The 27,092-nt window shown below is 54.5% G+C and overlaps 10 protein-coding genes across 11 annotated transcripts; 4 read left to right on the forward strand and 6 right to left on the reverse strand.

Moving 5' to 3' along the window:
- Positions 1-213: 213 nt before the first annotated feature.
- Positions 214-5,208, reverse strand: IUM83_10915 (Calcium-activated potassium channel subunit alpha-1; the record flags this gene model as incomplete). The annotated part of the gene is made up of 2 exons (XM_067935444.1): positions 214-438; positions 4,771-5,208. The coding sequence occupies 2 exons, from the start codon at positions 5,206-5,208 to the stop codon at positions 214-216; spliced, it is 663 nt and encodes a 220-aa protein (XP_067780697.1).
- A 1,836-nt stretch (positions 5,209-7,044) lies between these two features.
- Positions 7,045-7,692, reverse strand: IUM83_10916 (Cleavage induced conserved protein; the record flags this gene model as incomplete). Its single annotated transcript, XM_067935445.1, has 1 exon — positions 7,045-7,692. One exon carries the CDS (start codon positions 7,690-7,692, stop codon positions 7,045-7,047), a length of 648 nt encoding a protein of 215 aa, XP_067780686.1.
- A 1,181-nt stretch (positions 7,693-8,873) lies between these two features.
- On the forward strand, positions 8,874-9,521 carry IUM83_10917 (Cleavage induced conserved protein; the record flags this gene model as incomplete). Its single annotated transcript, XM_067935446.1, has 1 exon — positions 8,874-9,521. The coding sequence occupies one exon, from the start codon at positions 8,874-8,876 to the stop codon at positions 9,519-9,521; it is 648 nt and encodes a 215-aa protein (XP_067780685.1).
- Positions 9,522-10,529: 1,008 nt separating this feature from the next.
- Positions 10,530-11,177, reverse strand: IUM83_10918 (Cleavage induced conserved protein; the record flags this gene model as incomplete). Its single annotated transcript, XM_067935447.1, has 1 exon — positions 10,530-11,177. The coding sequence occupies one exon, from the start codon at positions 11,175-11,177 to the stop codon at positions 10,530-10,532; it is 648 nt and encodes a 215-aa protein (XP_067780723.1).
- A 1,000-nt stretch (positions 11,178-12,177) lies between these two features.
- IUM83_10919 (Serine/threonine protein phosphatase) lies at positions 12,178-13,474 on the reverse strand (the record flags this gene model as incomplete). Its single annotated transcript, XM_067935448.1, has 6 exons — positions 12,178-12,430; positions 12,500-12,570; positions 12,682-12,854; positions 12,950-12,989; positions 13,076-13,195; positions 13,271-13,474. The coding sequence occupies 6 exons, from the start codon at positions 13,472-13,474 to the stop codon at positions 12,178-12,180; spliced, it is 861 nt and encodes a 286-aa protein (XP_067780696.1).
- Positions 13,475-14,329: 855 nt separating this feature from the next.
- On the forward strand, positions 14,330-16,124 carry IUM83_10920 (Polycomb-like protein; the record flags this gene model as incomplete). The annotated part of the gene is made up of 3 exons (XM_067935449.1): positions 14,330-15,200; positions 15,300-15,962; positions 16,051-16,124. 3 exons carry the CDS (start codon positions 14,330-14,332, stop codon positions 16,122-16,124), a joined length of 1,608 nt encoding a protein of 535 aa, XP_067780574.1.
- A 1,010-nt stretch (positions 16,125-17,134) lies between these two features.
- IUM83_10921 (Histone-lysine N-methyltransferase E(z)) lies at positions 17,135-17,695 on the forward strand (the record flags this gene model as incomplete). Its single annotated transcript, XM_067935450.1, has 1 exon — positions 17,135-17,695. The coding sequence occupies one exon, from the start codon at positions 17,135-17,137 to the stop codon at positions 17,693-17,695; it is 561 nt and encodes a 186-aa protein (XP_067780615.1).
- A 248-nt stretch (positions 17,696-17,943) lies between these two features.
- IUM83_10922 (uncharacterized protein) lies at positions 17,944-20,293 on the forward strand (the record flags this gene model as incomplete). Of its 2 annotated transcripts, XM_067935451.1 has the most annotated exons (6): positions 17,944-17,999; positions 18,083-18,177; positions 18,268-18,460; positions 18,524-18,684; positions 19,963-20,191; positions 20,281-20,293. In XM_067935451.1, 6 exons carry the CDS (start codon positions 17,944-17,946, stop codon positions 20,291-20,293), a joined length of 747 nt encoding a protein of 248 aa, XP_067780575.1. The 2 variants fall into 2 exon arrangements, with proteins under 2 accessions (XP_067780575.1, XP_067780576.1); XM_067935452.1 differs by having other exon boundaries at positions 18,524-20,191.
- A 121-nt stretch (positions 20,294-20,414) lies between these two features.
- Positions 20,415-21,916, reverse strand: IUM83_10923 (Pleckstrin homology-like domain; the record flags this gene model as incomplete). Its single annotated transcript, XM_067935453.1, has 2 exons — positions 20,415-20,501; positions 20,564-21,916. 2 exons carry the CDS (start codon positions 21,914-21,916, stop codon positions 20,415-20,417), a joined length of 1,440 nt encoding a protein of 479 aa, XP_067780666.1.
- Positions 21,917-22,122: 206 nt separating this feature from the next.
- IUM83_10924 (Histone-lysine N-methyltransferase) lies at positions 22,123-22,791 on the reverse strand (the record flags this gene model as incomplete). The annotated part of the gene is made up of 1 exon (XM_067935454.1): positions 22,123-22,791. The coding sequence occupies one exon, from the start codon at positions 22,789-22,791 to the stop codon at positions 22,123-22,125; it is 669 nt and encodes a 222-aa protein (XP_067780577.1).
- Positions 22,792-27,092: the final 4,301 nt, after the last annotated feature.

The following is a 27,092-nucleotide window of genomic DNA, read 5'->3' on the forward strand; positions in this document are numbered from 1 at the left end:
TGCTGCTGGAAACCGGGTTTCCCTTGCATGGCAAATTCGTTGGTGTTGTATTGGCGATGGAGTTTGTAGCCGTGGTTCGGTTTGGAGGGATGACGCTTGGCGTAGACGCGCTTGGTCGAGTTCGGCGCTCTCCTCAACGTCGGCTTTGGCGCCTTTGCCGGGTGAGAAGCACGGGTAGAACGTGGGGCATTGGTAGCAGTAGTCATCGGTGGGCTAGTGGTGGCCGGCAGGTTTTTCGCAGCAGGCGAGTTCGTTGGGGAAGTAGTGGACGGAGCCGACGAACTGGGTGGAACCGTGGTAGTCGGTGGTCGAGTAGTGCTCTGCGGTGATGTCGAACTCGAAGAACCGGTTGCGCTCGGCGATGATGTGGTAGCGGGCGGGCTTGTTGTCGCTGGCGATTGAGTGGTACTCATTGGGGGACTGGTCGTACTGGGCGGGCTGGTTGTCGTCGATGGGCTACTACTTGTCGTTAGGGGACTCGTGGTGGCTGGAGGCCCGGTCGTAGCTGATGGAGAGGTCGCGCTGGGGGAGCTTGTCGTTGTCGACCCGCACTGCACGTTAGCCCATTGACTCGGATCGGATGTCTTGGACGCATCGCCTGGGTTTGAGACGCCGGTGGTCCTCGAATTTTTTTTTAGTGCAATTCAATAAATAATCAGTTTTTTCAATATATTTTTATTACTGGACTACACTGACCTCAATACAATATAAAATTGACCCAATTATTGGCAATAAATTTGTAAAAAGTGCCCCCACTGGCAAATACCAAAAGTCTAGCCAATTGTGTGCGCCCTGGCTGCCGGGCTATAGAGGCTGCTTGCTACGCATAGCTTCTCCGAGTGCGACCTCGCCCAGGCGCGCCAGATTTTCGATGCTCCCTGGGGTGGAAGCTGCTGACCTTCCCGTCCGACCGCGATGTCCATGACGAATGGCGCCATCGTCGTGAGATCCTTCTCGTTTTATGGCGCATCCTCACAGCCATGGGTCTCCGGAACGATATTTATTTCCACGTGAGCGAGCGATCAGCCCACACATTCCCTGTTTGAGCTGCTCGTTTGGCACCACTACCAGCACCTCTATCGCCGATCAACCAAGTTTAATCTTGATAGTGACGAGATCAGGACAGTTTTGCGCCGCCTGGGGTTCCCTGAACCTGTTGATGACGACGTTCAACTCCCAGCTAGCACCAATAGATTGAACTTACTCTCTGCGATCTCAACTGCTGTATCCCTCTGTAAAGTGATACAATTTGTACCATTTCTCTGTAAAGTGATATAACTTGTACCATTTCTGTACCAATACAATATAAATTGCGGCAATTTTTATTATTGTTGAGCTTGAAATTGCAGTTTTTATTAGTGGCAGACAATTCAATATCATCGGACCTCTGGTCCAGAGAACTACAGCGTTTGTAGTCTTGACCCAGCTCTTGGCCATTGGTTTGACCATCGCCGTCAGAATCAGCCATACAAAGTGCGTTAGTCCAAGCGTAGTCGGCCTCAGCAAAAGCGTCACCGAATGCGTTCGTAGCGCTGTCATCTCCTGTGCCGTCGGTGTGCCCAATCGCCGCTGCACCGGGGACCTTGGCACCATTAGGAAGTTTCGACACGTAGCTCCGCGATGCCCCTGCATTCAAAGCGAGGTGAGCAGTCACTCCAATGGCGATGACAACGTGGGCAGTGCTGGATAGGAACAGCTTCATTGCTAGAGCTTTGCCAGAACAACGGGTCGATGTCGAGGCAAGTAGAAGGCTTCGATGACGCAGTGATAGCGTTTTGAAAAGTGAGACCCCCCCCCTCACTTCAATATATTCACTAAGGTGGCCAGGATTTCGGGTGGTCTGGCACCACCGGTTGTATCATCAAAGTAGACAGAGAAGCATTGCTCACACACCGAAAACACTGACACAGCGGCGTTATACTTGGATCCGGCCAAGGTGGCAACGCCAGGCCACGAATTGTACGCTCCAGACTATTCTCCGCGCAAAGGATGTGTGCACTATCCTATTATCTACAGCAACTCACTACGACTAGCACAACGCGCCGCTGGCTTCTAATGGCTCGGAGTTTCATGTCGTCTACAAATATATGACTTGTGTCCTACCGACGAACGCGTGCCTCCGCGTAATTCGCTCGCAGTGCGCGTGCTTCGAGCAGGATGTGTCCTCTTCTAAGGTGTCTTAAACCATCGGGATTTCCGTGACAATACAGCCTAGGGGTGTCAAATGCACAATGGATGTGCCCACCAAATGGACAAATGCTAGGGTTTTTAGTCAGTACACTGTTCACTTTTTTTAGTTTGGATTGGCAAGTCGGAAGATTATTTCTCGACAACTGCAGTAGATCACACTGACAAAACGGGAATACAATCGTGGGAAGATGGCACTTCCTTTAGTTGTCTGCCGAGTGTATTGCGGTTGCCGGCTTTGAGGTAACACCAAAAGCGAGAAAAATAAGACATGCATCCGACTAGCTGCCTTACATCACGGCCACCAGGATGGGTTGCTCGAAAAACAAGTTGTTCTAACAATTATTGCAATTACAACAAAGGTGTGCTTCGCTTAGCTCTTGATTTTAATTTTGCGGACCGCACAGCATGCAACAATAGGTAGATTCTAGCTGTAGTACTGCTCTCATCTTTTCGTTAATAACACTCCGAATTCAAAATGTGAACTGTGTGCTTTGTGCTTACCTGCCGTTGAAGATGCTCTTACTAGATGTAGCAACCTGCAGACGAAATGATTTGAACTTGCAGTTTCGTAGCCGAGCTAATACAGTACTCTGCGGATGTGTATTAGCCAAGTGACAGCAATGCGGCTCGATTCAAAAATAAAACAGGAAAACTGAGCAGATGCGCACCAGCTGAAACTTCCCATTCTATGCATCACTCGAAAAAAAGCGTCGTGATTGGATAGGGATTGATGAACTCAGAGTTCTGGGATATCTTACGCCGGAACCATATCATATCCGTACTAATACACACTCACAACTACCAGATGACACTTACTTTTACAAGATGTGGCAAGATTGGGGGATTAACAAACTATCAAGTGCGCGCTTACCACCGGAAGAGTTCGGGCTAAAAGGGAAAAAATGTGTGTTTTAACTGACTCTTTTCATACTGTGAAGCATTATGTTGCAGTACACGTAGGTTTGGATGGACCACCAGTGATTAGTGGTGGTGAGAGGAACATTTTTTATACAAAATATGCACTACCAAGACAATATCTATAATTAATTATTAGAATATATAATAACACTTCGAAGTACATGTAGCAAACAAACCAATGAAAACAGCGAGGGAAAAAATGATTTTTATGAACTAGCTAAGTGATTGGCACTGCTAGGAATTGGTATCAATTCGTTCAACAACTGGCAGTCCAAGCATAAACATTATCATGCTTGGACTTCGATCGGCTTTTTCAAACAGAACAGTAGAAGGCGGACTTCATTCTCCGCATTGGGCCCCCAACTTACAGATGGTGCTCGCGGTGGTTGGGCTTCTGGTGTTTAGGCTTGTAGTGGTGCTTGGGCTTGTAGTGGTGCTTGGGCTTGTAATGGTGCGTCATCGGCTTGTGTTGATAGTACTGGTAGTACTGCGTGTTGGGCTTTGGCGTGCTCGTGGCAGGACGAATTGTCGTCGGTGCCGCTGGCTTCGTCGTGGTCGAGGGACGAGTCGTGACCGGAGGGCGACTCGTGCTCGGTGGGCTCGTGGTCGTGGGAGGACGGGTCGTTGTCGGGGGACGAGTTGTCGTAGGCGAGTTCGTCGTGGTCGGGGGACGAGTCGTCATAGGAGGACTGGTCGTCGCAGGAGGGCTGGTAGTCGTGGGAGGACGAGTTGTCGTGGGAGGACGAGTTGTCGTCGGAGGACTGGTAGTCGTCGTAGGCGGGTTCGTCGTGCTCGGGGGATTCGTGGTAGTTGGTGGGCTAGTAGTGGTGGGAGGACGAGTCGTCATAGGAGGACTCGTAGTCGCAGGAGGGTTGGTCACGGCCGGCGGTGCAGTCGTCGATGGCGGAGCGGCGGTGCAGTCGTCGATGGAGGGGAGCTCGTAGCTGGTGGGATTGTCGTCGATGGAGGACCAGTCGTTGTCGGCGGGCTCGTCGTTGCTGGAGGCGAGGTCGTCGCCGGTGGACTGGTAGTCGATGGCGGCGCGGTTGTTACCGGCGGAGCAGTCGTGACAGGAGGTAAAGTGGTTGTCGGCGGACGAGTGGTGGTGGGCGGCGCGGTCGTTGATGGCGGTGCAGTGGTCGATGGTGGTGCAGTCGTCGATGGGGGGAAGGTCGTAGCCGGAGGGTTTGTCGTAGATGGCGGTGCCGTTGTCGCTGGCGGCGAAATCGTTGTCGGCGAGCTCGTTGTTGATGGCGGCGCAGTCGTGGCCGGCGGTGAAGTCGTTGATGGAGGTGAGATCGTAGCTGGTGGAGTGGTAGTCGATGGCGGCGCTGTTGTTGCAGGTGGCGCAGTCGTCGATGGCGGAGCAGTCGTTGTCGGCGGGCTCGTCGTTGCTGGAGGCGAGGTCGTCGCCGGTGGACTGGTTGTCGATGGCGGTGCGGTTGTTGCCGGCGGAGCAGTCGTGACAGGAGGTGAAGCGGTTGTCGGCGGACGAGTGGTGGTGGGCGGCGCGGTCGTCGATGGCGGTGCAGTGGTCGATGGTGGCGCGGTCGTCGACGGCGGCGCGATTGTTAATGGAGGGGAGGTTGTGACTGGCGGGCTAGTCGTGCTCGAAGGAACCGTGGTGGTAGGTGGGCTCGACGTACTAGGCAGCACAGTCACGTTCGGGGCGCTAGTTGGTGCGCCACTTGACGTGTTGCAAACCACGTTTGCCCACAGTTGCGGGTCGGAAACCAGCGAGGCATTGTCAGGATGCGAGACTCCAATCGTCCACAGCACCACAGGGTTCGAAGTCTTGTTCCACTGGCAGCAAGGATCACCCAGTTCTTGGCCATTCGTCTGGCCATCACCGTCCGTGTCGTTCATACAGAACTCCTTGGTCCATGCGTAGCCAACATTGGCGAAGGTCTTGCCAAAGTTGTTCGTGGCGGCCGAACGACCCGTACCGTCGGAATGTCCAATAGCTCGGTAACCGGTGACGTTGGCTCCATTGGGCAGCATGGCCACATATTTGCGCGAAGCTTCCACATGAGAGACTAGCTCTTGGACAAACGCGATCGAGCCGGCGAGGAGGAGGATACTTGGGATGATGATCTTCATGACTGGGTAGCGCGTTTGCTGGTGCAGTTGGCGAAGTTATCGCTTGAGCCGCAAGCGTGGTGGGGTAAGCCGAGTGGCTTGGAGGTGGGAAATTGAGAAGTGAACTGCTGGTGAACTTGAGCAGATGAATAGAGGTTGAACAGCGAAGGTTGGGTAAGCATTAATTTTCACCTCCTTCATCGCTTGGGCACGAGCTTTCTACCACAGTTCAGTGCACTATTTTATAGCCGATACATAAAATGCATCGCTGGGCGGTGCCGGTGGAGCAGAGGCTTCAAATCATTCTTGCCGATGGGAATCGCCAAATTGTCGGGTGGTGTTTCAGCGATTGCCCATTTAGGTATTGCCGATTCAAAATCGACGCGGACAATTGATGAAACCTCTTGTGTCTCGACTGAAACTAAAATCAACGGTACGCCCATGATCCCGAGGAATGATTTCTGGGAAGTGGGCTGCTGTCCAGAAATTCAATGCTTCAAGAACTAACGGTATTCGAACACCAAAAGACGCGTGGCCTTGTCCGTTCTAGAACTACCCCATCTCAGGCCCCAGTCTGCTAACCAAAACGAACAGTAAATCGAATTTTCCTGGTTACTATCCCGCTACTGGTAGTCTCTTAGCCAACTCTTTCTCCCTGTCATTTTCGTTGTCCCAGAGCCCTCCAATAGTACAATATAAAATCCATTAAACCAGTGTTCGCACAAATAGTGGCTTATAGCAAACGCTAGTGTTTGGAGGAGTAAGGCGATTTATCAAAAAGAAGCGAAAGCTAAAAAAACTTGTTGGTGAGGGGAATCTATGATTGGGTGGTACGTGAGCTCATGTTTGTATAGCAAGCTCGATGCGCTTTATAGCGATATATTTTGTAGCTACGTGCGTGTTTTCAACATAACGGGTTTCGGTTTTGTCAAGGGGGGGGGGGTCTTGAGCAACGATTTTGTCGCTGATTTGGAGGTTATGACTCGGTGAACACGAGTGCAAACAGTACTTACAGTGTTACTATGTGGTAAAATTCACAAACTTGTCTGTGGAGTACATTACATTAATTTTATTCCTAGCTGGGCATTTTTTTAAGCTTTGGTAAGTTTTTTTCTCTCTCTCCACAGTCTTGGGGGTTAGAATTTAGCGGTGCTCAAGAGATACTTGTGTTCGACGCGTCGGTGGAGCGGGGAACGTGAGGACAAATAAGAAACGACAGCATGAAAGCCTGCTAGCTAGTCATTTTGTCTATAGCATTTGCGCCAGCTACAAGCTGCAGATGGTAAAGATGACTGGTTCGGTGCTAGAATCAGTAGTAAATGATTTTGGCGGTCTGGATCTTAAGTCCTGTGCATCGGAGACACGCGCCAGCATACTGGCACTTGGCACGCGCGTTGTGAGATGATTGCCGGATTGCTGCTACGATAGAGCCAGAAGTTATATCGTTCCGGCCTGGGCGGAAAAAGGCTAGAGTTAGTTTACACACCTCGTACGACTACATCGTTATTGGGAAGACAGGCAACTGCATGTAGATGCCAGTATGTTTTTTTCACAACTGCATTAAAATTAATCGCCCAACCGTTTTTTAGATGTTATCAAACAATAGTACGTATCATCCAAGTACCCAAAGTTCAATCTAAACACACACACACAAAGCATGGATGAATTTCACCGATGCATTTTGTTTATAATTGAGCTATTAAATTTTCAACTTAGAATTTGGGGCAACAAAGTCCAAATAAAAATGAAAGTCAGAGAAAAAATCACCCACAAGCTGGGAATTCAATTTGCGTGCCTTCCGTGTAAAAGATCTTGTTGATCAACACAATGCACCGGTTTTATCTGTTTTCAGACAGCTTAGTTGCTCGCCCTCAGAGCGCGGGTCGAAGTCAGGTCGCTGGCACACTTTTCAGCCGCAGCGGTAGTCGAGCCCTTGCCGGAGGTCGAGGGAGCGGTGCTGTTGGATGCACTCGCCTCCGTCTCCGCATCGACGTCGCCATCGTCGGAACCGTTGTCGGTCTGCTCGGAGTCCGTCGAGCTAGCAGCCGACGACTCCGAGGTAGTCCCCGTCGTGGTTTCGGGGGAAGTCCCCGTCGTGGTCTCCGAAGTCGACTCCGACGTGGACGCGCCGCAGGAATTCGCCCACAAACTCGGGTCGGACGTCGAAGACGCGTCACCAGGGTTCGAGACGCCGGTCGTCCATTGCGGTGTTCCTCCCACCGCCCACTCGCAGCACGGGTCTCCGAGCTCCTGGCCGTTCGTCTGGCCATCGCCGTCCGAGTCGGCCTCGCACAAGTCCTTGGTCCACGTGTAGTCCGCCTCGGCGAATGCGTCGCCGAAGGAGTTGGTGGCGCTGTCATCGCCTGTACCGTCGGTGTGACCGATAGCTGGCGTGTTGGGGACGTTTGCACCGTTGGGGACCAGCTTCACGTACTTCTTGGAAGCCTCTGCCTCGGAGGCGAAGGAGGCAGCGAGCGCGATCGTGGCGACAACGAAGAGTTTCATGGTTGGTTGGATTCCGGTGGTGGTGGTGGTGGTGTGTTGTCGCTTGGCGGGGGAAGCGTGAGGGCGGGTAAGCTGGTGTTGCTTGTTGGAGATGTTTTGAGAAGTGAGAGTTGGGGGAAATGGCACCGGTAAATTTCACCCTTGGTAGAAAGTGAGAGTATTGGTCTTTGATTTTCTGCTGCGGATGGGAGTGCTACGAGATGCAGGTGGTATATGCCGCGTAGTAATTGAATGAATTATAAGCTACAAGGCAGCCGAATTGACCACCAGAACCGAATCGGGTATCCTGGTATGGTTGGGCTAGGAGCTTTGTGTAAATGTTCAGATGTTAGCAGGGATTATGGCGCGTGTTAACCGTGCATATTTGGCTGAGATGAGATACATGTGTTCAGAACATTTCTGCGTGGCGACTGAGATTCTGGTGGTCGAGATCACAACTTGTTTACGTGTTGTACTTAAAACTCGTACAACTTGCCAGCCATTACAGCAATTTTTATTTTTTTACTTAGCTTCTCGCTAACAACCTCACTAATGTTGTCAAAACTGTAGCATTCATAAAAAACAGGTAGTGAGTTTCTAATTGATCCGAAAGGCAGTTCTCATGCAAGTCGACGCGTGCCTCCTATCACTCATCTCGCCGCACGCGTGCCACACGAAACTAAATTGCCATATTTTGGACTACGTCCGACCATATCGGAACTGTGTCTGGTTAGCGAACGACACCTAAAAACATCGCTTGCGTATTTCGTACCAATACCGGTGGTCTTATACCTGACGAAGAACCCTAATCTGTAGAATGTTCTATTTTGCATGAAGTTAAAGTTACCAGTACGTATACGTTCTCCATACCTATTAAGTGAGTATAAGTGAGCCCATACGCCTACCAGAATGAACTCGATTACTCACCCACCCACCGAATACGGAATCTTTTCAGCTTGAGAAGCATGAAAGCAACATTCGCCACACACACACACAAACTACTGCTCTACTTGCACCACTCAAACTCCACTATCCCAACATGTTGGGCCGTGGTCTTCCTGTCGGCCTTGAATACTCCGGTGCCATTTCCCCCAACTCTCACTTCTCAAAACATCTCCAACAAGCAACACCAGCTTACCCGCCCTCACGCTTCCCCCGCCAAGCGACAACACACCACCACCACCACCGGAATCCAACCAACCATGAAACTCTTCGTTGTCGCCACGATCGCGCTCGCTGCCTCCTTCGCCTCCGAGGCAGAGGCTTCCAAGAAATACGTGAAGCTGGTCCCCAACGGTGCAAACGTCCCCAACACGCCAGCTATCGGTCACACCGACGGTACAGGCGATGACAGCGCCACCAACTCCTTCGGCGACGCATTCGCCGAGGCGGACTACACGTGGACCAAGGACTTGTGCGAGGCCGACTCGGACGGCGATGGCCAGACGAACGGCCAGGAGCTCGGAGACCCGTGCTGCGAGTGGGCGGTGGGAGGAACACCGCAATGGACGACCGGCGTCTCGAACCCTGGTGACGCGTCTTCGACGTCCGACCCGAGTTTGTGGGCGAATTCCTGCGGCGCGTCCACGTCGGAGTCGACTTCGGAGACCACGACGGGGACTTCCCCCGAAACCACGACGGGGACTACCTCGGAGTCGTCGGCTGCTGGCTCGACGGACTCCGAGCAGACCGACAACGGTTCCGATGATGGCGACGTCGATGCGGAGACGGAGGCGAATGCATCCAACAGCACCGCTCCCTCGACCTCCGGCAAGGGCTCGACTACCGCTGCGGCTGAAAAGTGTGCCAGCGACCTGGCTTCGACCCGCGCTCTGAGGGCGAGCAACTAAGCACTCTGAAAGCAAGCAGCTGAAGGTCTTTTGGTGGCAATGCCAGTGGTCCTTCGAGCCGTGTTTGATGTGATACATTTGCATTTAGGTTGAGGACGTTGTACCGGAACCGATAAATTTCATTTGATTTTTCAGCTTTTAGAGTTTGTCGTCTTTTCGGAGGTGAAGTGAAGTAGCCGCCGTGAACCGCGGGGTCACACGTAAAGTTTCATCGCTTATTACTGTGACTTGAGCTTCGGGTGCCTTTGTACGGCATAGATCATGCTTAATCTCAGATACACTTTTATAGTTTTGTTTGTAGGCTAGCGCGTTGAAGTGCTGGGTGGGGAACTTCGTGGCGGTCAGTTTTTCTGCTGCATCCAGACACTGAAACGAGCCTGATATTGCTGGGGGGGGGGTAGGTACATGTAAGTTTGTGATTGTTAAAAGTGTAGAAGCACATCCGTGAAAGCAATTAAGCAGACTCGGATTTGTCGAATTGTCGAGTTTGAGCACAGATCCTGCTAACTAAGTGTCAACGGTTGGTTGCGGCATCGCAGAAATGAAGAAGAGGCCGAAGAACAATAACAAGACAGCTGACTCGTCATCGATTGTTTTTTACATTTTCGAATTGTCGAGTTTGAGCTGACAGATCCTGCAAGTTTTTTTAACTATTTTAGGAGGGAGGGTTATGTCATTGCGCGGTCGCCAGCATTAATGAGGGAGGCATCACATTCAATCGTTATTTTTTTACAAAAACAGTTTAATGCTCTATGCCGTACAAAGGCACCCGAAGCTCAAGTCACAGTAATAAGCGATGAAACTTTACGTGTGACCCCGCGGTTCACGGCGGCTACTTCACTTCACCTCCGAAAAGACGACAAACTCTAAAAGCTGAAAAATCAAATGAAATTTATCGGTTCCGGTACAACGTCCTCAACCTAAATGCAAATGTATCACATCAAACACGGCTCGAAGGACCACTGGCATTGCCACCAAAAGACCTTCAGCTGCTTGCTTTCAGAGTGCTTAGTTGCTCGCCCTCAGAGCGCGGGTCGAAGCCAGGTCGCTGGCACACTTTTCAGCCGCAGCGGTAGTCGAGCCCTTGCCGGAGGTCGAGGGAGCGGTGCTGTTGGATGCATTCGCCTCCGTCTCCGCATCGACGTCGCCATCATCGGAACCGTTGTCGGTCTGCTCGGAGTCCGTCGAGCCAGCAGCCGACGACTCCGAGGTAGTCCCCGTCGTGGTTTCGGGGGAAGTCCCCGTCGTGGTCTCCGAAGTCGACTCCGACGTGGACGCGCCGCAGGAATTCGCCCACAAACTCGGGTCGGACGTCGAAGACGCGTCACCAGGGTTCGAGACGCCGGTCGTCCATTGCGGTGTTCCTCCCACCGCCCACTCGCAGCACGGGTCTCCGAGCTCCTGGCCGTTCGTCTGGCCATCGCCGTCCGAGTCGGCCTCGCACAAGTCCTTGGTCCACGTGTAGTCCGCCTCGGCGAATGCGTCGCCGAAGGAGTTGGTGGCGCTGTCATCGCCTGTACCGTCGGTGTGACCGATAGCTGGCGTGTTGGGGACGTTTGCACCGTTGGGGACCAGCTTCACGTACTTCTTGGAAGCCTCTGCCTCGGAGGCGAAGAAGGCAGCGAGCGCGATCGTGGCGACAACGAAGAGTTTCATGGTTGGTTGGATTCCGGTGGTGGTGGTGGTGTGTTGTCGCTTGGCGGAGGAAGCGTGAGGGCGGGTAAGCTGGTGTTGCTTGTTGGAGATGTTTTGAGAAGTGAGAGTAGGGGGAATGACATCGGCGAGCTCAAAGACCAGTCTGGACTCTGCACTTTAGCGAACTCAGGTTGGTACAACATCACAGTTGGAGTGTGGGCGACTTCGCGCGAGTACGAGTGGTAACAACCGGGTCCAGAAGTACTATTGGTGGCACGCGCTATCTGTGCATATTTGGCTGGTATGGCGGCATCGTTGTGCTGATATCCAGCGGTTCACTGTATGGTGTATTCAGCTATTGGTAATCGTGTAAATAATGGTTTTGGTGGTTGTGGCCAAACCTCTTGGTATTGTGCTCTGGTTGCTCATTTCGATTATCTCGATGCTCTTTATGCCAAGGCGTCTCAGCTTGTGCTTCAGAACACGCCGATCTCTAAACGGACAATGGGCGCACCGAGTTGACAACATCTCCGTTCGCATCGAAACTCTGCATATGGAGACGAACAGCATTGGGCACCCGAAAGCGCGTGCTTCGGTACAGCCACATACCTGCGCGCGGGCAAACGCAAGTCAAAAGGAGCTGTTCGGGCACTGAAATTATCTGCTGTGTTCGTGCGATAAATGATACCGTCGATGGTTCAAGCGCAGCGCGATAACTACACTATTACACAAGGGGTTCAGTTGACCTCGCTCTGAGTCCCAGAGTAGCGGTACCACAAGCGCAACAACTTGTTGGAAGTGGCGCACGCGTCTCCGCTGAACTTACGCCAAAGCAATACAACAGCCAAGCCCGCGCAGTGTAGTAGTATGAACTTTTGTCGTTCCCATTATGCATGCTATCCAGCAGCTTGCGCTCGCCTCGCTTGTTGCGGTTTACTACAATCGTTTCTATATCCACCTCGGTAGGGGCATTTCCATTTGCTTCGTGCTCTGTAGCACCGCCAGCACCAATGGAGGTATCCTAAGCTCCATCGGATGTCACTAGGCTCGTGACGACGGTGATATCGTCCATCTTTCCACCGAGATACTCGTACCCTGCCTGCTGCGCTGCCATCGCGAACGGCGTCTTGGTTTTGGTGCCTTTGGCAGCCTTGTGCGCCGTGTGGGCAATACACGACGCCACTTTCTCCATACTGTGCTGGTCGAGCTCTGGCGTGGACGGCAATACCGTGTCCAGAAGACTTGCGATCTGCTTCGGAAACAAGTTGTCAAACCTGCCTCATAACAGCAACACGTCAAGTTCATGGTCCGATATTCTCCCAAACCCAACCGTGGTAACGTACAGTCCGTCGGTGCCCAGCACAACCACGTCGCCCTCCTGCGTCTCAAGCTCATAAACCTCACCCATCTCCGGCTACGACGACAGAAACACGCAGCGCCCATCGTCGGTGAGACCACCGGACGTCACTTCAACTCCGCAACAAGCAGCAAATCCAGACCCTCCGCTCTGCAGAGCAGCACGTACCTTGTCTCCGTTGGCGCCGAAGCCCAACTGGTACGGGCAATTGAAGTAGTGGCATTGGTTGGGCGTCTCGTGGACGACCTGCCACCGCAGCTCCCCGCCCTGCTTCTCGTCGGGCTGTAGCCGACACAGCAAGAAGCCCGAGTCGCCCAAATTGATCGCCCGCAGCGACAAGTCTGTCCGCAACAGCACCGCCACAACATAACAGTTAAGTACATTTGTTAATAACTGCAACCAACCCCATTAACTAAAAACCAATTGAAGCACGCACCGTCCAGCTGCACAATGCACGCCGTCGAACTGCCCGGACACTGGAGCAACAGCACCAACCAATGAACAGCCGTATCAGACTTCTCTGCTGCCGTATCAGCTTCCCTGCAACTGCAAGTCACTGTACCTGCGCGCTGCGGTGCGCCACCGTGAGCACCTGCAGCGGCGTGGGCGTCTTGTCGGCGGCCGTGACCGTGCGCTTGGCCGAGCTCATGAGCGTGCGCGAGTACTCGCCGGAGTCGATGCCCTATACAGCGAATAAGAACCAGCTTAACTCCGGCGCAGTTAAATACCAATGTTAACTAACGTGCTCTAACCGCACCTTGCGCGCCCAGCCGCCCACGCCGTCCGCGACGCCCACCGTGTTGCCGCTGATGAACCAGGCGTCCTCCCCGCCCGTGGCGCGCTTCTGCGGGTGCGGCAGCCCGCACGCACCCGACTCCAGCCTCAGCGCGCGCCGCGCCTGCCGCTCCACACTCAGGAACCGCAGTCCGCCGCGCGCCAGCGACCAAGTGCGTAGCGCCATGCTCGACTTGTTACAATACTTAAGTAAGTGTTAAATGCAAGTGGGAGGTCAGGAACACCGAGATATAACAAAACTCCCAATCACATCCCACCCCTGTGTAACCCGATGCATCGGTTTATATAGGTTTCTTAGCCAATACTCAAATTAATTTGGGGAAATTCCAAATTACATGTACGTCCGTAATTTTGATCTAATTCTAAAAAGACACCCGTAGAGAACAGTAATCACCGTTATAGAAGACTGCGTGCACCAAATGTTTGTAGTGATAAAACTCGTATAAGAAGCATACAGATCGAATGTACACCGCTATGTTACTTCAAATACAATCCCTTCGGTAAGATGTCTCGCAGCCTTCGAGAGATCAAGGTACCGTTCTAAGAATTACACGACAGGAAGCTGACAACGCGCTTGCCAACGGTTCATCGACGCTTTGGACAGCGACAACGGTGGAGACGTATTCATGGCAGGAGAGGAGAGTGCGCGGTTGCAGGGTACTCGCTCAGCGCCCTACTACTTCATCTCACAGAGGTTCTCTCTCATTTAGTGTACACCTTTTCTAGTGTGTATGCAAAATGTACCTTGTATACACTAAATGCCACGCAATGGTCTCGCTGCTATATGCACTCGTAGCAATGTGACGGACCAGCACGTCAACACAATCGCAGTGGTATACATTCGAATCTACTCTACATTTCCCTCTGGTCTAAGCATGGCAATCCGTCCAAAATTACGCACGTAATTTAGAATTTCCCCAAATTAATTTACTTGCATCGTAAATAACGTTATTTTTGGTTCCCGCCCAGCCGCGGCGTAAAGTATCAAGGAGCGAGCAGAGCCAAGCAGCAGGAAGGCGCCATGAAGACGGAGGTGATCGACGTGACGGAGGACGCCGCGTCCGCCTCCGACGCGTCCTCCGGCCGCAAGCGCGCGCGCGAGGCGGAGCCGGCGGCGGAGGACGCAGCGCCCGCGCCCGCGCGCGCGCGCCGCACGCACCGCAAGACCGAGAGCCGCGTGCTGTTCTCGGAGGTGATGGCGCAGGAGCGCGAGATGGAGCGCCTCAGCTACGAGAAGAGCCGCGCGTCGTCGTCCTCGAGCGCGCCGCCGCTGCGCAAGGGCGAGACGGCCGAGTCCCCCGCCAAGCGCAGCAAGCAGAAGCGCGCCGAGGAGCGGCGCAGCGCGCGCCAGAAGCTGCGCCGCACGCTGAGCCCGCGCTCGCCCGACGGCGGGCCGCAGCCGCGCGCGCTGCGCGCGGGCGTGACGCTGCCCGCGCTGGACGGCGCCGCGTCCGCGCGCGTCAAGCGCCGCTTCGCGCGCGACGAGGACGCCATCCAGGACGCCACGCTGCACTCGACGGCGTGGCGCCACCTGCGCGTGGACGCGCCGCCCGCCAACCTGCTGCCAGACAGGGAGGGCGTGCTGCCGCCCTACGCGCTGCCGCTGGACGCGCCGCTGGAGGCCTTCGACGCCGCGCTGGCGGCCAAATGCCGCCTCTCGGCGCACTTCCTGCGGCCCAAGCCGCTCTCCATGGCCTCCGGGTCGCTGGCCCAGGAGAGGGACAAGACGCTCGTGGACGCGCGCGTCCAGCGGCTCCTGGACGAGGCCGCGCCGGCCGTGAAGAAGTGCCACGCCGCGCGCGCCAACGCCGTCCTCGCCAACACGCGGCAGCAGATCGCGGCGTACTTAGAACAACGCCCCGTGATTCGGGACCAGACCATGGCGCTCTCCGGTGAGCACGCACGCGCGCGCGCGCGCTCTTTTTTCATGTTTTGGTACGGGTTGGTTGATGAGTTTTTTTGTTGTTTTTTGTTGTTTTTGTTGTTGGTAGGCTTGCCGCTGCAGGTGTCCAAGTTGGAGAAGGTGGCGGCGAGGAGGTTGCTCCGAGATGCGGAGTTTGCACCGGACGGCATGGCTCGACCCCACTACTCGGTGGGGCGAACCGAGGCCGATCACGCCGGACACATTTACCCCGAGACGGTGACGTATCTGAGCAAGATCGCGCCCATCCCGCGGTCGACGACGTGTATGCTGGCCCGCGGAACGCACCGTGTCGAAGATGACCCGATTATTCGCTTTGTGCCGTACTTCAGCGCGGCCAAGAACAAACCCCCGGAGTTTACCAGCGCAGATCGGTGCAAGGATACGCTCGTTGGCATGGATGATGAGATCAACGAGTACGTGCTGCGTTATGTTGTCAGTCAGTGCGGGGGCGGCCAGGACGTTTTTGAGGCGCTGCAGCGTTGTGGAGCTTTCACGCAGCCGTTTGCGAATTATTCGGATATTCTCGAGCGTGTCACTAGAGAAGAGCTTTACAAGCAGCAGGTCCAGGAACTGGAAGTACGACGAAACAGCGAAGGGATATCGTCACGCAAGAAGCGTGCTATTGACTCCCTGCTTAAGGAATGCTTCGCTGTGCGAAATGGTGCTTACCTGCGTGGGCGCTTACAACCGCTGCCGTCGCATGTGGTAGTGAATCATCTACAGGAGAGTGGTGATTTGGGTGTGCGGCGGGCTCCATCTGAGCAATACCGGGAGGTGGCGATAAAGTACCAAGATTTCTTTTGCCGCCGTTGCTGTAGCTACAGCTGTCGAAACCATGGTCGAGAGCAGCCTGTTCCAGTCGTGCGTGTCGATCCTACCTATCCTGTCGTAAAGGCAGCCTCCAAACTGTGGCGCCGCGTCGAAGAACAGTTGATAGAAGACCAAGCTCAAGAATCTGCTGAGGACGCAGATGTGCCGATGGATAGCGACCGTACTCCAGAATCTGATGAGCCAACATCTGAGCTAGCGCCCGCTGATGATACGGAAAAGGAGCACAATTCAACTCAAGAGAGTGTAAATGGTGGAGTAAATGGTGCTGAGGGTGAAACGACGCGAAGGTCACTACGTGCTCAAACGGCAGCGAGCACAAAGGCATCATCACAGCTGAACGCAGCTCGTCTTCACATTAAAAAGATGGTGCGTTCCAAGACGACGGATGTGTCAGAGTATCTTGGCTACGACGGTGTTTATCAAGCACTCACGCAAGATAAAAAGATGGAAATCCTATCTGACGACGCCCGCTGTGGGCCTTACTGCTCTAAGCCTGTGCCGGACGCGACCACAGAAGAGCAAAACATTGCTTTCGACCCAGAAAAGTCGTGGGAGAGTGCAGAAATTGCGCTACTTAACAAGCTGGAGAAAAGTGTTGGGACGAACCCGTGTGTCTTGGCGGTATTGCTGGCTACACGGACTTGTGCCGAAGTGGCAGGGTTTCTACAACAGCGCGAATCCTTGTCGCAGGTTGGTTTGCATGAGCTGGGCTTAATTCGAAGTGGCGTCTATGGCAGAAATCGTGAGCGGAGTAATGGTGTGCTTGGGAACAGCTATGAGCATCTGCGCCGTACCCGGTTTCAGCGAATGAAGGATCGCGGTGCGAATCATGAATACGTTCCTTGCAACCATGATGGGGGGTCTTGCGATTCGGCGCAGTGCTCATGCATGCGTCGTGATCACTACTGCGAGAAGGCATGCGGCTGCTCTCCTGACTGCTCCAATCGTTTTCCTGGGTGCCATTGTGAGGCGGGGCAATGCCGAACTACAGCCTGTCCGTGCTATTTTGCCTCACGGGAGTGTGACCCAGACGTTTGCACTTCGTGTGGGGCTTGCGAGCTTCCAGTTGTCATGGCTGATCCGATGAGCAAGACGAAAACTGTGACCCAGCTCAAAATCTGCGGGAACGTCAACATTATGCGCGGGCAGATGCGGAAAATCGGTGTTGCGGCGTCGGAAACCCACGGGTGGGGGGCGTATGCCTTAGAGGACGCGAAGAAGGGTGACTTCATGTACGAGTACACCGGTTCATTGTTGTCTCAAGACGAAGCAGAGCGGCGTGGCAATGTCTACGACAAAACAACAATCAGTTTCTTGTTCGATTTGAATGAGGACTCTGTCGTGGATGCAACGCGGAAGGGCAACAAGAGCAAGTTTGCCAATCACGATTCGAGGGGACCGAAGTGCTTCGCTCGGATCATGCTCGTCAACGGCGACCACCGCATCGGAATTTACGCAAAGGAAGATATCACTGCTGGGGATGAACTCTTCTTCGACTACGGATACAGTGGCGTAATTCCTGACTGGAGTCAGGCCCGCATTGGATCTGGAAAGGATGCCCCATCAATTGAGGAGGAAGAAGAGGACAACACAGCAAAGCCCGCCGCAGTTAAGGAAGAAGCTGCGTCATGAAGTGCGGGGTGATGGGCACACTATCAAAGTAGTGCTGCTTTAACGGGGCAAGCTTTTTTTTTTCTTGTTTTCGACCGGATAGATGAATTCTGAACAGATTCAATGAAAAGTGCAGATCATTTTCTCGTTTGGCCATCCTGGAATCACTATGTATAGAGAAGCGGTTGTTGCGCTGTGCATTCAAAATAAGCTTAGGGTGACGGCACCACACTAAAGAAAAGTTTGTTTGTTCGCTCTATCACGGTGCAATGGAGTACAACTGGGGCGACCCGAAGAAGAACTCTTTGCTCTCGTCCAGGATGATGTACGTACTAGTACGGTGTATGTTGCTTCGGCGTGTACGAACGACTAGTGTCGCTAACACTTTCAGTTTGGGGTCACCTTCAGGGCGAAAGCTGAGGTTACTCGGAAAAAGCGGCTAACAAATGTCAAGTCCACCTTGTCGAACCAACTGCATCCAGCCATTGAGCACAAACTACGAAGTCGGTCGGCCTGGAGTTGACCATTGCTGACTTCTGCTCACCCTGGCAAACTGACAGACATTCGTATTGTTACGTCCTTCTTGGCCACAGAAAAGAAAAAAGCGCCAGACTCGGCTCGAGCACAAACCAACGGCAGCAACAATGAGTTGCTTGAGTCTCACGCACACGCAGATCAGTTGAAAGCGGAGCCTCAGATGACAAGTGACGATGAGTCGAGCACTCTCGATACGATTCGTCACGATGCCTTCCCTGTACCAGCACGCACGTCGTTTAGCAACAATGCGTGAGTGCACCAACAGGGATTTCTTTGTTGCTTGCTGAGTGTACTATTCGTGTTCCTGCGTAGATCCATGTTTGACGAGTTCGGTCTGAACGCAGCCGCCGATGGACTTTTTCATCCAGCTTCGGCGATCGAGGCATTCACGGAGCATGATGCTAAATACCACCAAGAAATTCTGCAAACTTCGGGGAAGCCCCACTCGGGACCGCGACGAGCACGCTCTGGAAGTGAGTACCCGCCGTCGAGAGAAAACCACCGCTTGCCAGCTCTCCACAGCGGAAAGAACAAGCGAGAACGGTTATCAACTCGACCGAAGCAGCCGACTGGCAACAGTGGATCTGCTCCAGCGTCAATGACTACGGCTTCATCTTTGTCGAAGCTAGTGGATTGTGATGAAGGCGAACGCAGTTTGTCGGCCACTCAAAGTGACTCAAATCTGTATGCACCTCGGCGTTCCGACGTCGTTCCTTCCTCAGCTGATCGGAATGCGTTGGACTTTTTGGAGCGCGAGTTGGAAAGCGATGAAGACAACAACTCGCCAGTTGCTACCTCTTCCCGAATTGTTAGTGAGCTCGACAACAACGAAATTCCCAATGAAAAAAGCGCCGTCGTACCAGCGCTAGATTTCTCTCTTGCGAAGAAGTTTGAAGAGTTGAAGAGGATTATGAAGTCGAATCGAGAAAAGCACAACTCAGCTCGACAGGATTGCGAACAGATAGAAAAATGTGGAGGTCAATCCACCACAACATCTACTACCGCAAGCCCGAAATCTTCAGCGAGAAGTGCTATTCGTGCAGCATCCAGCGGCTCTTCAGCTACTAAAACCAGTGGCGAGACTGCTTCAAAGGTGAGAACGGCAGTGAAGCGCTCGACCCCAGTTGCACGTGCTACGACGAACATGCACAGTGGTGGTTCGTCCGGATCCAAGCGCACGCTAGGAAGCCACACATCAGGAGCAGCTACTCGAAAGATGTCCTCCAGTATGGCTGTCGCTGTGGCGCCTCCTATTCGCTCGAAGAGGGAGGTGAAAGCACGCAGCGGTGTATCACTTTCAGACCTGAAGGCCGAGCATCGAGAGGCGCTGCAAATGCTCAAAGAGCTGGGTGGCCCGGTGGACCCTGACTACTTATTGGCAGATGTCGATCAAAGTTCTCATCGTCTAGCAAAATCTAGCACGAGAGCTGCAGGGCTTACTCGATCTACAGGATCAACAGTCTCAATCGCCGGAAGACCTACTCACAAGAATGTGTCTAACCAAGTGGTAGCGGCTTCAACCCCACCGACCTCTGCAAATTCTGGCATCAGCATGGTTACCAAGCTTCGCGACTCGATATCTTCAGGTCGTAGTTCAAGTCGCGAGTCTTCGCCAAGAACTATTTCTCCAACAATATCCAGTGGAGGCAACGAGAAGGTCAAGGAGGCTTTGGCAATTTCGCCTGGAAGAAGTGATGAATCACCATCTTCCTCGAACCAGACTCCGATAGAAGAAAACGATATTGTGTCAGTGCCAGCTCCAGATCAATCCCAAGAAGATAGAAACGCCGTAAAAAGCAACTCCATCCCACCAGCATTGACGCCAAATACTGCTGACGCTTCTGACCCGTGGAAGCAGTACGAAGACGACGATGAAGATGGCGAAGATGACGATAATAACGAACTCGAGAGCAGCAGCGAAGTGAAGAGAGAAACTACGTCCGTTGATCGCTACAGTGACGAAGACTTTGAAAGTGACTGGTGAGAGATTGTACGCTAAGCGATGCAGCAAAACCAATTTTATTCTATTCTATTCACCACTGACTGTTGCGGTGTTGCCTGCATCACAGCAGGCGTATCTGATCGGCTAATTGTGCAGTGGTGGAAATGATTAATGTAACACTAAAATGGTGAGTTTGTTTGTCGAAGCGACCTTGAATGGCTAGGCTACGAAAATGAGAAAATAGCCGAGCTTTACCATGATCTAGGCCTCAAATGCCTCGATAACAAGGCGGTGACCAATTCGCGCGATGCGTTCGTGGACCGATTCAGCAGGGCGTGCCTCCTGTACCTGGAAATGAGCATTAAGTTAGTGAAAGCAATATTTCGGCTACTCTCGATCACAGAACATACCTCAGCCGTCGAGTTGAGCTTCGCTGGAGCGGGAACAGGTGTAACATCCACTGTTGCGTTTAGCTTCACCGGAGTGGGCAGAGGTGCGACGTGCACTGCCTGGCAGTCTGCCACGGTTGGTGGAACAAACTCTTCATTCTCGTACCCAACTGGTTTGTTGCTCTCGCGACGATGACGGTGGTGGCTGTGTCGTTGTTGGTGACCCGAGCGTGAATCATGACGCGAAGAAACGTACTGGGCGGCCACTTGAGCGTGGCGTGCCTTTTCCTCTTGGGCAGCGATCACCTGGAGATGCATTTTGTAGATCACCTCGAAGCGCTCACGATCCTTCCATGGCACCACTTTGCGATCACGAAGGTGCATACTCTTTCCTGACGCCTTCTCCAGCTTCCGGAATGACACGAGATGGGGTGAAATATCAAAAAAAGTGTCGAGCATCGTGCTGGCATCACTGCCAAACGAAGAAAATGATGGCATCCGCAGTAGAGATTGGAGGTACGTGTCGTAAACTTGCATGCGCTGCTCGTTCCCAGCCTCTTTCTGACTCGCCGATGCACGCAGATGAAGCTGATGCAGCTTGTAGCCAATTGAGTTCGATGGTAATGCGATGTTTTGCATGCTCGACCCAAACAGTAAACGAAGTTGATCATCGAAGTTTCGCAGTTCGGCTGTCGACTTGAAAAGCTTCCACGCGCACGAATACTCGAGTATCTGCCACGACATGTCGCCACCGCCGACAGATCCGCTACGATAGTCTTGCTGGCTATCGTCCTCTATCACAAGCTCGCGCTCCAAAATCCACGCCTTCACCGTGATCTCATAAATGGACGTCCCGTGCTCATTGGCTCGGTTAGTTATGCGAGCTGAAAGATGCATGTGGTTCATGTAAGCACCAATTTGCGCGTTCAGCTCACCAAGACCCATCGCGGCGGCCGAAAGAGGTGACTCTTCCTGAGCAGCAATCGTTGCTCGAATAGCATGCAGCCAATCATCAAGGTACTCGCGGCTGGAAGACGCGAACGAGTACGTCGGGGAAGCTGGTTCCTTCGATCCACTGAGGTTGGCGCACAAGTAGTGGTGTTTCTTGCCGCCCTTTTCCGAGATCCGGAAGATGAACCGCCTGGACATCTCGACCGCGGCCTTGTCGTCACTCAGCAGTCCTCCCAGCTCATCCGCCGTGGCCACCTCAGCGCCCTCCAGCTCCAGCTTCCCTTTGCGCTCATGCTGCGTCTCGTCCGTGAAGAACTCGAGCACGTGGAACGTGCGGTTGAGCTTGAAGAAGCGTCTGGCCCAGATCTTCTTGTGCAAGCCCACCGGGCCGGCCGTCTCCAGGTGGTCTAGGTAGCCTTCCATGTTCGCCTCTCCCCTGCCCAGCAAACCACTCAGCCTCCTTGCGTTAGCAACCGCCCCCTCCAAAAAAGCAGAATAAACCACGTGAACACCAAGACCAAGACGACGTAGGGATCAGTGGCAGCAGGGGAGGGGTATTTCTGCCTCGACCAGAACCCTCCGGTGGCTGGGAAGGCCTAATAATAATGACAGCAACGACACCATCGACTCTACTGGTTGATCTTCTCCCGGTACTGCCGGATGACGCTCAGCAGCAGCGTCTTGTTGGCCTTGGACTTGATGACCTTCTTGTACTGGGCCAGGCTCTTGACCACCGTCTTGGTGGTGAAGGACATGGCCGGCGCGTGCCGCTGCAGCACGAGCAGCAGCAGCTCCGTGAAGGCCTTGGACGTGTCGTCGCTGTAGCTGCAGCTGACGGCCAGCCACTCCACCAGCAGGTCGTAGCCCTGCTTGCCCTCGAAGCGCTGCTGCATCTGCAGCTCCTTGTGCGTCTGCGCCTTGGCCAGGCTCGCGTCCAGCACGAAGAGCGCGTGCACGCGGTCCTCCGTGGTCTTGACGTCGCGCCTGGACGTGGCCAGGAAGGCCTCGAGGCTGTCGGCCGACGCCGCGCTCATGTCCACGTCGCAGTGCTGCTTGGTGGCCGCCAGGATCACGTCCGACACGGCGCAGCCGTCGGCGAGCGACGGAGACGCCGACGTGGAGCTGCGCAGCGCGATGCGCGCGTCGTGCGCGGCCTGCGCCGGCTCCTGCGACAGCGGCAGCTGGCCGAACTGCTGCACGTACGCCTCCGTGTGCTGGTGGTACTCGGCCACGAGCGCCTTCACGGCCTCGTGCTGCAGGATCAGCAGGTTCTTGAGCAGCTCGGACGACGAGCTCATGGCGGTGGTGGTCAGGTTGAGGGCTTTCTAGTATGGGGTGGGTGGTGTGCGGCACGTAATAGTGCTGGGTAGATCAACCTGCTTGCTAACTAGGAGGGGGTTTTATTGTATACGTTGTATTTGTCAAGTTGAAGCTGCTAATCAGACCGACAATTGCGAATCGTCTACAAGATGATACGTTTTGGTCAAGAGAAACTGCGGGTTTGCAAGGGGGACTAGACTCGGTGCGCTGATTTCTTTTGCGCACGCGGTGGGCCAAGCAGCCACCGATGGCCGAAACGGCGGCGCCACCAAAACGCGTCCGCCACATTGCCGGAAGCCTCTTCTGTGCCTTTAGCGCGCGCGGCGCCTTCTGCGTCTTCAGCTTGACTAGCGTTGCAGCGGTAACCGCCGGTGATTTATAAGATCGCGGCTCGACAGTGGGACCGCCTCCGCCACTCTTAACGGCCGGGCTGCAGGCTGCAGGTATGGGCTGCGTCGTAAGGGCTGCCACGTTCCCGTATCGCAGCGTGTGCAACGTGAAGACGGCCAATTTTTGAGAGGATGCCAAGTTAGCTGGCGTGCTCTGCCGGCGCCAGCCCAGAAGCTTCCGCCGCGGCGGCCGCGAGAGCCGCTGCACTGCAACCACTGCTGCATGTGCAGACTGCTTACTGTTCGCTGCACTGCAGAGCGCTGCACTGCAGTGACGTCGATGCATTAGACCGCGCTTGCCTATCCAGCTATACGTGGCGGCACTGCCTCACGCCGCGGGGCTATCGACGCCCCAACACCGGATAGATCGCCGGCCCGCAGACAAAAACGCTGGCGGTGCCGCTTGGCGCCGCCGCGGCTGGTTGGGTGTGCGCTTCCTGCCTGCGCGATGGCTTTCCGTGAGCAACGAGCGCCCCGAGCCCGACCGACTGCCGGAGCGGTGCACTTTCGCCCCGGCTTGGGGCAAGCTCGGCGAGACATGGAGCGCCGATCTAGCGTTCGTGGAGCCCCGCCTGCAGTGGGACCGGCCGGCCGGACGCGCGGGGCTGTCACCAGTTGCGGCGGTGAACCAGCTGCCGGGTTTCGCTGCTGCTGCTGCTGCTCTCAAGATGTCAGCGACATGCCACGGACGCTGGGGCACAGCACATGGCGCCTTGACACTCGTGGCTCTGTAGTCTGCCATCCGGCGAGCATTGACGAGATCCGGACGGGCTCTGCTAAATGTCCCTTGCCACTTCGGCGCCGTCCACCGGCTGGCCTGTGCAGAGGTGACTAGCAAAAGCCCCGCCGCGGTCGGTCGGACAGGATGGGGAGGGAGGTTCACAGTGACAGCAGACACAATTCCCCAACACAACACACCGGCCGGGCAAAAGCTGACTCGACAGGCTCTCAGCTGGTGAGCTCGTTGACCGCGCTCATGCATGATGCGACGCGACAGGCCCGCGCAGATATCCGGCGTCCGCAGCTGTTCGCTTGCACGCGGCAAGTGTGGCTCTCGCGGCTCGAGGCCGCGCCTTCGGGTTGAACGTCGAGCAGGTTGCCTGTCACTGGATCTTCACGCTGCTCTGGGTCTCGATCCCCTGACCGTCATAGACCGTAGCAGTGCTACTAGCACCTCCGCGAAACGAAAGGCCTTGAAGCCATAAAAACTGGGTATGGATAGGCAGCGGCGAAGTCAGCTGCAACGCCCACAGCATCGCAAATCCCCGCTTCGCGGGGCCATCCTGACTATCCATGCTCTGCGTTGTACTGTGCGTTCCCGCCCGAGGCGAGCAGCGAGTTCCGGCGACAAACTGCGAGTAACCGGAGACTGGGTGGAAAAGCGGCGAAATGAGGCGCTGTCTGAATAAGCCGCAGCTTATTCGAGCGCACAAGAAACTGGCGGCCGGCGTGCCTCTGGACAGGCAGAGGACCACCCCGCGCGGGTGGAGGGCAGCGCAGGCGCGGTGTCAACGCCCCGATACCAGTCGTGTCCATCCCCGGCGTCGTGACGATTGCTTGACGGACGCGGCCTTCGTTGGCGCAATGCCAACTTGGCATCTTTGTCGACGCATCGACTCGGCGTAGCGCAGCATTGTGCGCCGGACGCGTGTGCACAGGCTCGTGGCGGAAATGCGCTCTCGGGGACGAGCGCTAGACGCAGATCGGCTGCAGTGTCGTGGCTCGAGCAACTTCAAGATGGGGTCATACAAAGCGCCATACGTTTTATGCTGCGGATAAAGAGCAGTTCGGTCTGTCAACCAAGTGTCGTTCACCGAGACGACTAAGAATTATGCGACTCGGGAGTGTAGGCGGTATGAGAGGTGCAAAATCTATCCCAGCATTGATACGTTTGGTGTTTCCGAAGTAGCCGGCCCCAAATAACAGGCTTGAAGTGGATCTCGTTCCTATGATTGCAGGCGAATATGTTGTGGAGTTGCCTATTGCCTAGTGCATGAACAAAAGTAAGACAAGATATAGTACATCACTTTCGAATGTAATGGTTGTCCTGTTGAATCGCTTGAAAGTGAGTTATGTTGTTTGTGAACTCGTATTCTACCGTTCATGCAAGGTTGCCGGTATTTAGTGTGTCTCTGATGCGTGATAAACAAGGCAACAGCAAACTTCGGGATATCCATCTGAAGCGAAACGCCGCGATAAAATGCACCACCGTATCACCCGAAATAGGTGAAGGAAGCCTTGTGCTTCGAACAGATAAACCATCGTTTGCGTTGACAATGTGGTTCTACTGGTGACTATCCTTTTGGTGACATCCAGTGTATTATCATCCTACATATGGTAGTAATTCAGCAAACGATATGACCAAACAGTATGGTTGGCAATCACCACCGCTGGCGATCCAGATGCAGATTGGCACTTCAACGAGAAGACAGGGTCTCTTTTCTGAAGGATATTCAAGTCTCTAAAGCCAGCGGGCGGCGTTGGACTCTGTCCTACCTGACAATTCGGATGCGGACAGGTACATGTGCGGACATTCATCCGCTAAGGGATTTCCAACTTTACGACAGAGGTTTACAACATGTAGCGATGTATCGGTACACACAACAACGCTGTCCTACTTTTCAACCAACCTCTTCCATTCCCTCACAAAACATTGACTATTAGGGCTGCTAGCATCCAGCCTAGCAGCAACATGTGCAAGTTCGCGAAACAGTAAAATCAGCACCTCTCATACCGCCTACACTCCCGAGTCGCATAATTCTTAGTCGTCTCGGTGAACGACACTTGGTTGACAGACCGAACTGCTCTTTATCCGCAGCATAGAACGTATGGCGCTTTGTATGACCCCATCTTGAAGTTGCTCGAGCCACGACACTGCAGCCGATCTGCGTCTAGCGCTCGTCCCCGAGAGCGCATTTCCGCCACGAGCCTGTGCACGCGCGTCCGGCGCACAATGCTGCGCTACGCCGAGTCGATGCGTCGACAAAGATGCCAAGTTGGCATTGCGCCAACGAAGGCTGCGTCCGTCAAGCAATCGTCACGACGCCGGGGATGGACACGACTGGTATCGGGGCGTTGACACCGCGCCTGCGCTGCCCTCCACCCGCGCGGGGTGGTCCTCTGCCTGTCCAGAGGCACGCCGGCCGCCAGTTTCTTGTGCGCTCGAATAAGTTGCGGCTTATTCAGACAGCGCCTCATTTCGCCGCTTTTTCCACCCAGCCTCCGGTTACTCGCTGTTCGTCGCCGGAACTCGCTGCTCGCCTCGGGCGGGAACGCACTGTACAACGCAGAGCATGGATAGTCAGGATGGCCCCGCGAAGCGGAGATTTGCGATGCTGTGGGCGTTGCAGCTGACTTCGCCGCTGCCTATCCATACCAAGTTTTTATGGCTTCAAGGCCTTTCGTTTCGCGGGGGTGCTGCGGTCTATGACGGTCAGGGGATCGAGACCCAGACCAGCGTGAAGATCCAGTGACAGGCAACCTGCTCGACGTTCAACCCGAAGGCGCGGCCTCGAGCCGCGAGAGCCACACTTGCCGCGTGCAAGCGAACAGCTGCGGACGCCGGATATCTGCGCGAGCCTGTCGCGTCGCATCATGCATGAGCGCGGTCAACGAGCTCACCAGCTGACAGCCTGTCGAGTCAGCTTTTGCCCGGCCGGTGTGTTGTGTTGGGGAATTGTGTCTGCTGTCACCGTGAACCTCCCTCCCCATCCTGTCCGACCAACCGACCGCGGTGGGGCTTTTGCTAGTCACCTCTGCACAGGCCAGCCGGTGGACGGCGCCGAAGTGGCAAGGGACATTTAGCAGAGCCCGTCCGGATCTCGCCAATGCTCGCCGGATGGCAGACTACAGAGCCACGAGTGTCAAGGCGCCATGTGCTGTGCCCCTGC

This window comes from Phytophthora cinnamomi (assembly GCF_018691715.1).
Source record: "Phytophthora cinnamomi strain GKB4 chromosome Unknown Contig126, whole genome shotgun sequence".
Classification (NCBI taxonomy): domain Eukaryota; phylum Oomycota; class Peronosporomycetes; order Peronosporales; family Peronosporaceae; genus Phytophthora; species Phytophthora cinnamomi.